The sequence below is a fragment of the Syzygium oleosum genome, unplaced genomic scaffold, assembly GCF_021117445.2.
Source record: "Syzygium oleosum isolate NSW1041296 unplaced genomic scaffold, Sole_v2.1 Sole_v2.11, whole genome shotgun sequence".
Lineage (NCBI taxonomy): Eukaryota > Viridiplantae > Streptophyta > Magnoliopsida > Myrtales > Myrtaceae > Syzygium > Syzygium oleosum.
Window position 1 is genome coordinate 1,841,140 of NW_026607495.1, and position 10,483 is coordinate 1,851,622.

At 38.6% G+C, this 10,483-nt stretch overlaps 2 protein-coding genes across 2 annotated transcripts; one reads left to right on the forward strand and one right to left on the reverse strand.

Annotated features, from left to right (window-relative positions):
* Positions 1–1,363: 1,363 nt before the first annotated feature.
* Positions 1,364–5,479, reverse strand: LOC115688109 (uncharacterized). The gene is made up of 7 exons (XM_030613851.2): positions 5,197–5,479; positions 4,811–4,877; positions 3,363–3,409; positions 3,160–3,247; positions 1,840–1,973; positions 1,642–1,740; positions 1,364–1,446 (listed from the first exon to the last, which is right to left on the reverse strand). Exons 1-7 carry the CDS (start codon positions 5,416–5,418, stop codon positions 1,366–1,368), a joined length of 738 nt encoding a protein of 245 aa, XP_030469711.1. The 5' UTR covers positions 5,419–5,479; the 3' UTR covers positions 1,364–1,365.
* A 1,817-nt stretch (positions 5,480–7,296) lies between these two features.
* On the forward strand, positions 7,297–7,710 carry LOC115688059 (stigma-specific STIG1-like protein 2). The gene has a single exon (XM_030613793.2). The coding sequence runs from the start codon at positions 7,297–7,299 to the stop codon at positions 7,708–7,710; it is 414 nt and encodes a 137-aa protein (XP_030469653.2).
* Positions 7,711–10,483: the final 2,773 nt, after the last annotated feature.

A 10,483-nucleotide genomic window follows, 5' to 3' on the forward strand; every position in this document is an offset into this window, starting at 1 on the left:
GATAAAGTGATAGGAAATCTCAAAAGTTACCGTCACAAACCAAGCCCACAAAACTCCAAAACAAACAAAAAATCATAAATCAAGATACATCATCGGAGCATAGATAGTAGAGATAACCACACGCTCGTCCTTTAAGAACAGATTTGTGACTGCATCCAAGTGAAATGATCGACGGCCGATCACTGATTCACAAAGCATCATCAATAATAAGTACACGCTGAGATCTCCATTTGTAAATACGGTTTTGCCTTTCAGAGGTATGCGCCTAGGTTCAGCGTTCCCATTACCATCACCATACGGAAACAACATAAACATGTTAAAAATACTCATATCTAATACCTGTGAGAGCAAGCTCTGTAGCTAATGCGATGCACCAAAGCTTGTAACTAAAACACATTGAACCGGCACATATTTGACGCCGAAGTTGCTGTGAACAGTGGAAAATTTATTCATTAAAACTCCAAATCTGGAGGTGGAAAACTGGAGCTCTCTACTTAATGATATGGATTATGAATTAGTTGATTGGTGGCGATTTAGGTGGCCATGAATGCTTTGTATGTGCCACAAATGGTGGTTACAGCAACAAGAAGAAGAAGGAGAACCCATGTGTTTTTAAGACTGTTTTCCACAGTTGCCACATATACAAGTGATTGAACAAAGGAACCACCGGTTCCATTGACACTTTGAGAACTGAAGCTGTGAAATACCGCACCGGTTCTACGACGTAAATCGGAGCAACCAAAGGGTTTTAACTAAAAACTAAGTTCAAAGAATAAACTTCGGGTAAACATATGGTGCAGCGAATGAAGGAAATGTTTCAGCAAGTGAAAAAACCGATGCAGAGCACGAGAACAAAATTCTTAAGAAAACCTCTGTTACGCTGCCTTGGGCACTGCGACAACAAGTTCATCAAGAGGTCTGGCTTGGCATGATTATTCATCTCAAGGTCCTGATGATGACAATAATAGATCAAAATCGGGTCGAGTCAGCAGATATCTGTCTTTCACATAAACCAAGACAGATTCTAGTTTCACTTCCTTTATGATTAGCGTTCTTCAAATTCACACGCTGAAAAGAACTATGGACACAGAGACATCTAATCTGGCAAAATGAACTTCTATTTGCTTCCAGGTTTCAGAGATCAATGCTGGAAAAGCTGATGTTTATAAGGATGCTCCAAGAGCATCTTCCATTCCTAGATCAAGAAGGGTTGCTAAGCTTTGGACGGGGAATTATGAATTGCACCAAAAGAACTCTTTTCTCACGATTGGATCTGTAATTCTGATCATCCATGCTGAAGAAGTGACTTTTCGAGGCTTTTAAACACATACAAGTGATCAAAATCTTCAGGATGCTGGGAGGACACTAATTTGATGATTTCTTAGGATATTCCCTTGGACCAAATATGATGGATCCAATCCTTACATTTGTGCTTCCCATTTCAACCTGCATAAATTAGCAAACAATAAGGAAAACCTAGCATAACCGCTTGCTAGACAGGAATTAGTAGATAAGAATTCAGAAGAAGTTTATGTACACAGGTGCAACTGGCGTTGACAAATCTCTTAGATGCACATGTTTTGTCTACCCAATATGCAAAATAGTGGTAGCAAGAAAATCCGGAATTGCAAGGTTCCTTACAGCTTGTTCGAAATCACCAGACATTCCCATGGACAGCTCACATTTTTCTTCTGGTATTTCAAGTGCCTTGCACACTTCGCTTCTGCAGTTTGCTAATGTCTAGAATTACCAAAAAATGTTACTATTAAGCGGCAGTAAATAACCAGCTTCTCATATAGCAAATCATCAGAAACCAATTTAGAGATTATGTGTAATCACCTTAAAGTTCTCTGGCGTTGATGTATAATCCAGGTTCCCAATTGTCATTAGACCACAAAACTCCAGGTTTGAGCAGCTCTGGCTCACATGTTTTGCAAGCTCCACACAGCCTGAGGGCTCGACGCCAGATTTTGCTGCAAAATTGTCTATGATTAAGATCTATATGCACAACATTGAGATAAAAGAACAAGTCTATCCATTCAGAAAGATTCGGAAATTTAAGCCAACACAAAAGAAAGTAAGAACCTTACCAAAAAAAAAAAGAAAGTAAGAAAATATTTTAAACATCCACAGGAATAACTGTTCTAATTAAGTGAGAGTTGATGATATTTAGATGAGAGAGAGAATCAACAAAAGAGAGAGTTGGGGTGAAGAGAACGCGCAACTAATATAGAGAGAAAAGTATTGACTTAGTGAGTTGATTTAGCTAAATTATCTCTTATTTATAAGGAAAATATCTTAAAGGTATTCTGTAGTTTCCATACATTATAAAGACACTCTTGTAAAGAATTGGCAACTTATTCTTACAGTTGGTTGACGAAAATAATTAGACGACTTAAAGTAAGATATCTAGAACAGGTTCAAGGATGTAAAGTGTTAAATTTGAAATTAGGGATGTAAAGTGAGACTAAGCCAATATAGCATACTAAACGTAATTATCCCCAATATCTTAACATGTTTTTTGGCCACAACATATCTAAACATGTTCAAATGCTATTTTTCTCTCATAGCATGCTTCATCCTTCATTTTATTCCCATTTAAATCGGGTAGCCGAGAAACTTCCTAGTCGAAGAAAGAATAGCTGAATACATTCTCTGCACACTTATACTCTTAACTTTAGACGCTAAAAAGACAGGATACAGTCCAGGAAATGATTTCTACACCGAGCTCAAGCATTTCAAAGTGTTTTGCCTCTAGGAATTAGAAAACAGAAGATACGATGCAAGATATCCAAAACAGAGAAGTTCGACATAGATATATACATATGAAAAATGAAGCAGCTTGGATCTATGGTCCAGACTCTCAAAAGGAAATGACTATCAGTGGATTGATAACGATAGCTGAATAGTTCTCGTGAGATAATCATTACAAAGGGCAAAGCAGATACTCATGAAGTATTGCTGACAAAACATCAGAAACGGCAGTTTTCCATATGATGAAACAGTTAAGAGATAACATTTAAAATATCCATTGCCCAAAACAAAGATATGTTTTCTATCCTAATCCATAAGCAGTCATGAAGATATCATCCTAGCATGAGGGACAAGAATTATATGGACTATCAATTCAATAATGATTCAGAAAATTGAATAGCTTACATTCTTCTCCACTGGTATTCACTTGGATAAAGACTTTCAATGGATTTCTTCCAGCACTTGCCACAACACTATCAAGGCGATTGGCAATCTGAAAGTTCCAGAGTAGTAGGCAAATGAAAATTATGTTAGAGCCTTCTAGATACAGATGCGGATTCACAAACTTCAGATTCCTCAAAGAAATAACAAGGAGTGAATTTAAGAACCTTCTCATCATCTACACTCTCTAAAACTGCAAGATTAGGAACACCAGCTGCAAAGATCAGACATGTTACATAGACATTACAATCAAGATGGAAGAGGGAGCGGGACGACATTTTGAACAATTAAAAGAGAACTAAGGATTGGCGACCTTAAAAATTTATGAAGCTTCTAACATGATAGAAGGAAGCCCACAAATAGCAATTTACAGTTAAAAGGATCCTTACACGATATAGTATTGGATTGCCATATTAGGAACTGCCTTTCATAACCAAAAGATAATTGCAGTTTAGTTGTTACAACTATATAAAACAACCTGATCCATCCAAATTTTAGAAAAAAAATTAATGTAACCTACTAATATCCTAGGGCAAGCATGTCTACATTATCATTTCTTACTCTCAGAGCTGAACTTGAATGTCTCTCCGGAGGATCAGTAAAATTCATAAGATTCAATTACTGCTAATGCTTTGTAATGTAGCACCTATAGACTGTTGACTTCAATCCTAGCTAAAGTATCCCCTCTGAACATCAAGGTGGAAGGTTGCCAGAAAAAAACAGAATTGGGGTGGCAGAAAGACAGACGGAAATCACTAACCTTTCTGTGAACAATTTCCACACAAAAAATCAGATTAGAAACCTAGGCTGCATTTGATGGGTGGGATACAGTGTGAACCCAGATAGGATATAAGTTATCCAATATGGCATATGGGCCAGTCGTCGGGATGGGATAGGTCTGAACAAACCCAGATATAGCCCAATATTCACTTAGGATGTAACATAATTTTATACAAGCCAGAAAGGAATAGGATATGAAAGTAAAATAAAAAAACAAAAGCAGAAAGTGAAAAATATAAGACTAGGGCTAAAGCTAGAGATCAAGGAGAAAGAGGAGTACTGCTACCATGGATGTAGCTTGTTGCCTCCACTGATCACTACCCACAACCTTGGAATCTCAAACCAAAAGGCGTCTCAACAATTTGGTCTGTAAGATCAACTCATGCGTAAATTTGGTTTTTGGGCTGTGTGAGGATGGCGATCACTGTGCAACAGTCACAGTGGATCGTGTATTGACCCACTTTTCTTTTTCTTTTTCTTAGTCTGATCACTTTGTTTAAAACATAGTTTTATTACAATCTTTTTATCTGCAATCTGGTCTATCTTATGAATAACAACCACTTCATCAGACCTGATATGTTTATAACCACTGTTGCATCCTGTCACTCACCAAACAAGATATAGGAAACCTGAGCGACTTCATATCCTATCCCATAGTATGCAGCCTAGGAATCCAGATTCAAGAGCACAAAATGCACTATATATTGAGAAGCCTAAGAGTTAATGGGCAAAATGAGGCAGGAAGAACTAAACACAGATACAAAGGTGCCCGATAATGCTCTTCTCAATTCAGAAGGCGGCGAAACGACCAGAATTGGATCCAATCGAGACGTACCGAGAAGAGGCTTCACTTTATTACTCTGCAAATTCCCAATGAAATGCCACTCGATGTCCTCCGGAAGCTGCACTTGCAAATTCAATAATCGAATCAAATATAATCGGACAAAAGAGCCTACTTTTTTCGCAAGAACTCGATACTATCCGCATGTAGCCAAAGCTAATTAGAAGCAAATCCCCCAAAAAACAATGAATTTGATCATCTTTAGCCACTAAAGTTCTTCGCTTTGAACTTGTCACTGCAAGCTCTGTCCAGAACAAAAACACAGTAGAAGAAACCCATCTCAGATTCTTCAGTTTCCCCTCCCACGCACTCGACAGATTCACAGCTACCATTACAGCAACGCGGCCAAATCAAAGCTCCGAGCAGGTTGAGTCCGGAACCTGAGGGGCCTTGTCGACGATCTCCTGGACGTAGTTCTCGCCGAAGCAGCGGTGGCCGGCGTCGTAGAGCTGGCGGATGAGGGCGACGGGCTTCGTCTTGCTCACGGCCACCACCCGGACGCGGCTCGAGCCGCGGCCGCACCTCTCCGCCGCCTGGCCGACCCGGTGGAGCGCCGCCCGGAGCAACTCCGTGACGGCGGAGGGCGAGGCGGACGTGGCCATCTCCGGTCGGTTCTCCTCCGTCCGATTCGCACTCTTCTCGCCACGGTCGGTGGGGGCGTGCGTATTTTACTCAGCTATTTTTTTTTTCTTTTTATGTGTAATGATTTTGACTTTTAGATTTGGAAATTTTTGTACGTTTTGCTATGCTCACACTTTGATTTTAAGTTGGCACGAAATACTTGATACCGTAGATTGATAGTCATCTTATAAAATATATAAATGCATGTTGTGTCATTCATTTTTTCGATTATCGCCTTTTCAATTATTTGCCCACGTTCGTGTGACTTGTATGTGCAAGACTCAATCACATCAGCCTATTGTCGCGTAGCCTGCACATCAAATCCAAAAGTGTATATACCACATTAAAAAGTCGACGCGAGCCTACCTATTCACTGTTTAGTGGACTGACTCAGTTAACCTAGATTGGCTTCCCTATCATCACTTGATCAGATTAACTCGCGCCTTGTTTTTTCTTTTCTTTTCTCCAAACATCAATTGTTACCTTAAGTTTGAGTGCCTGTTGGACATATATTTAGGAGATTCTCCATATCTCCCTTGATTCTTCATATCTCTGAGAATTGTACATGTCCCCGACTGATTACTATATGTTAACTTAAAAAACCCATCTTGTAAAATCTATATAGTATTTATAGTACATGAACTTTTTATAGACTTTAGAAAATGATTATTAAGGTAACAAGATATTTTACAATATTAATTTTAATCAATTATAGATGTACACTAGCAAGTCTGATATATGTACAATCACGAGAGATATGAAAAATCAAAAGCGATACGAAGAATCGTCTAAATATAATAGAAACATCTGCTCTCAAACTCAAGTGAAGTGGAAGAAGTGGGGAGTTCTAGAGAAAAGATAAAAACAGATCAAAAAGCCCGGGTGGATGTGCTTTAATGAAGATGTCAATAGTCTAATCAACCCATGTAGAGAACAAGTTCAGCAAACCATACGTGACAAAGTGCTAACATGATAGTGGCAGATACACAATTGAGTATTTGTGCAGACTACACGACAGCAATCTGACATTGCAGATATGCATTTGAATTTGACATTTGCATGCTACGCGACAACAGACTGACATGGCACATACATGTTTCGGATGTCACCGTGAGGCTAGACGAACATCCATCGGGCAGGACGAACAATGTGAGCACACACCCGGTGCACTAAAAGTTTCCTCAGTATCACCCAGAAAGATAAGAATATGCAGAAGAGAGAATGTATAGTTCTTGTGTCTGAGTACGTGAGATATTTATAAGCTTTATGAAATGATTATTTAAGGTAACTAGATATTACAGCATCGATTATAATCAACTAGGGACATGCACAATCAAAGAACATATGTACTCAAATCTCATAAATATGGAGAATCTTGAGTAACGGGGAATCTCTTATTTACTTTTGTGCTTTACAGTTGGCCTGGGCGAGCATAGCTGGACTCGATCGTTTTAACTTTGACAACAAGTTGATACAACATTAATGACAAATTCTTACCTTCGAATGTTCAAAGTTTCTCTTTTCGACCTTCCGACGCAATTCAAACACTAAGCAAAGAGGAGGCGACTGCAATTAACGTTCACCATACTCCCAGAAATCATGGTGGGGAGAGATTCGGAATCGCAACTAGATTCTCTTGATCAAATCACTGCCATTTTACCTTCTCGAAAGATTTTCATTGCAACGCAAGCAGTCTCATGCATCGAGACCATACAGAGAAAAGCATGCACGCGTGGCTTACGTCGCACGTTTATCCCCTCCGGGTCAACCCTCCCTCTGTTTTCTGTATAAGAACCCTAATTCTCACAGCAAGAAGTTCCACATTGGCTTGAAGCTAAGGAACACGCATGCCCTCAAGCATGAGTCCGCTCCTACACTTCCTCTTCATCCTCTTCGCTGTGGCTGCTGTTGTCAATACTTCTGCAACAACAGATCCTAGCGATGGCAGCGATGAAGACTTTGGACTGGACACTCTGTCGCGGCGGTTCCTCCCTGAGCAGAGCCGAGTGCTGGCGACCGCGACGTGCGACAAGTACCCGCAACTGTGCCGAGTGAAGAGCAGCCCTGGGCCGGACTGCTGCAGGAAGGCGTGCACCAACATAAAGACCGATCGGCTGAACTGCGGGATGTGCGGGCACAAGTGCCGGGTCTACGAGATCTGCTGCAAAGGGTATTGCGTGAACCCGATGTTCGACAAGAGGAACTGCAACGGATGCAATATAAAGTGCAAGAAAGGGGGCTACTGTATCTATGGGATGTGCGATTACGCTTGATGGGTATGAATGAACAGCAATGGAAAGTGAAACTGAGCTTTCATTTGGTTCAGTTGTTGGTTTGATGTATAGTTTATGCAGATTACACCCACGCAAACGCTATTTACATATATTCTGAGTCGTCTTGGTCTTATGTGTTTCACTTGATGATGCTAATAAGAAAGGAGCGTCGTGTAAGATCTTATAAGAATCTCCCTGTTATTACGTGAGTATGACCAATGTAATAAAATCCTTCATGTTAAGAGGATAGAAATCATAACATCGAAAGATTGATTTTGTTGCAAAAGATAAGATGGAGTTAATTTTTGGACGGACCAAAAGGATGAAATTCAGTAATGCTCTGTTGATATGATACTTCCCAATATATTACATGATTTATAACGTCAGGTAACAAATATTTATATCAACATTCATCACATGGTTCAAAGTGGCAAAAACTGCGAATTTCTCTGAACAAAACCAAGTATATTTCCCTACACTCCTAATGGTAGGTATATCTCTACGGGCTTGTCTTATTCATGTGTCATTTTGGTAATGAATGAAAATTTCTTTTGATGAAAGAAAAAAAAGGGTAAGAGACTTCACACACGGTATATAGATGTAGATTACTTTAAGTAAACCAAGATGCATGAGATGCTAGATAACCTAGGGGTGTTTGGCAAAAGGGACAAGCGATAATACAAATCGAGTCAAACTAAACTTAGATTTTGAGTATTATCGGTCTATTAATTAGTTTGATGAAGATATGGAAAAAAAAGTGTCATATATAAACTAGGTTTGGTTTTGATTCAACTATTTGTCAAACAGACCTACAATGACAAACAAACTCTTTTTATATATTACTATTTTATATGAGCAATTACGTGTAATATATATACTGAAATAAGGATCGTTGCTTTTGGCTAAAGTGCTTTATTTTTGTGCTTCCATCTAAAAAGCATCTTTCGAGGTGCGCGCATAGTCTTTCAAGTGTGGTCATTTATGTATTATTGTCCTAGAAACGCATCTTTAAGATGCTGGGGTGTGCTTATACTACTATTGTATTACCCTTGGCTCAGCCTATATAAGGATAACTTTTGTAAGAAATTGAAATAAAATCGGTGTTATGAAAATATCTTCTATATACAATTCTCCCATGGCCTTCTAAACCCTTTCCCTTTTTTCCGCAAAATCTAATGTCATTATAAGCTTAGAGTAAAATTGTCAATTCAATATGATGAGTTGATTCCACAAGTATACTTTGCACTTGCCACTCTGTGGATCCTATGGATAGGAAAGTTTCTGAGTCTTGACAACCTTATGGTATAAATTAATGGTTTTCTGAAAATTAGGAGTCCCTTTGAAAGGCTGAGGAAAGGACGGATGTTTTGGGATAGCATATCTATCTCAGATAACTATTGGTTTATACAATAACCCCCTCATTGTATCATACATACATATATGGATCATATGTCTTGCTTTAACTTTTTACTTGAGCGGGATATATTCTTTTATTTCTCTTTTTTGGCTTGCCAAATTTCCGACGTCATATATGGTAAATTTTACTCTTTTTTTCTCTTTAATGCGAAATGCATTACAATATTAAGGTAGTATGTAGGTGAGAGCTAAATGAAAAATTAAAAAGGGAGAGAAAATCCATTTTTGACTTAAATATTTAGATATAAATATAGATATGGTCTTGCACACGAACGTGCAAAATGGCCGAAGGGTACCCAGAAATTTTACATCTACATATCGTTATCATAGTAAGAAAACAAATTTGGGGTTCCATAAGTATGAACAAATGCGCACTATTTTACATGTTCTAAAGTTAATATTTTCCCCATGACGTATGTACTCATTTGGTGATTAATGTATATTTATGTGTCAAAACCAACTTTTGTAACTACACGCATAGGAAGGGAACAAAAGCTTATGCGTTGTCCAGAAATAAAGGAAAGTAGTGATGAATTGCGTTGCACTATCGAATCATAGCTACCCACAGAACCTGTAAAGTCAAATTGCTAGTATTTTTTGGGATGCACGCCGGATAATTTGCCTCCATAAACCCCTCCCGGAGACAAAAAGGAAGAGAAGCAAAGTTATGTAGCTCTAGCAGTCCATAGAGATTTGAAGTTGTGTAAGGTATATTCGGTTTCATATGTCTTTATTCATTGGTGGTCTTTGTCCACAATGTAGGGATAAGCAATCGGGCCGGTTCGATCTGGGATGTGGACCCAACCGGCCTCGTCCCCATCTGTTGAAAGCATGTTCGGGGAAGAACCTGGCCCGGTTCTTGGCTCAATTTTCGGGTTTTATGTCAAAACTGACGAATTCAAGGTCGAACAGATTTAGAACCGGAAGCAGTTCGGTTTTCGGTCCTGAAACTTGGGAACCGCTTTTTAACTTGCTCGGTTCTTGGTTTTTACGTCAAAACTGCCAGTTTGAATGATTTTCTTTTCATTTGATGCGTTTCGAACTTTTTCTTTTTAAAATGTCAAACGACTCAAACTTCTCAAAACAATGGGAAGATTACAATTTGTAACAATTTCAAATAATGTGGAGAACTTTAATAATTTAGGATCACTATCAATATCTTTAACTTGGCGAGAAAATAAAAAATACTTATGATAACATAAAATATAATGGAGCGAGAAAATAATAATATCCGATAAGGTAACCTGTGATGCTATTTTGTTTGCGAAAATATTATTAATTTCCATTTTCATGTACCAAACGCAGCCTTGGTAGTTCGGTATATAAAACGTAGTTACTAAAGATTTTCTTTGGGACA

What these genes read in the sequence shown, in the direction of transcription:
- LOC115688109 (XM_030613851.2), bottom strand. Translation starts at nt 5,418, where the DNA reads ATGGCCACGTCCGCCTCGCCCTCCGCCGTCACGGAGTTGCTCCGGGCG. An exon ending in TCGTCGACAAGGCCCCTCAG is followed by an intron (nt 4,878 to 5,196) that starts GTTCCGGACTCA and finishes TTGCAAGTGCAG; the next exon opens with CTTCCGGAGGACATCGAGTG. An exon ending in TAAAGTGAAGCCTCTTCTCG is followed by an intron (nt 3,410 to 4,810) that starts GTACGTCTCGAT and finishes TGATCTTTGCAG; the next exon opens with CTGGTGTTCCTAATCTTGCA.
- LOC115688059 (XM_030613793.2), top strand. Translation starts at nt 7,297, where the DNA reads ATGAGTCCGCTCCTACACTTCCTCTTCATCCTCTTCGCTGTGGCTGCT.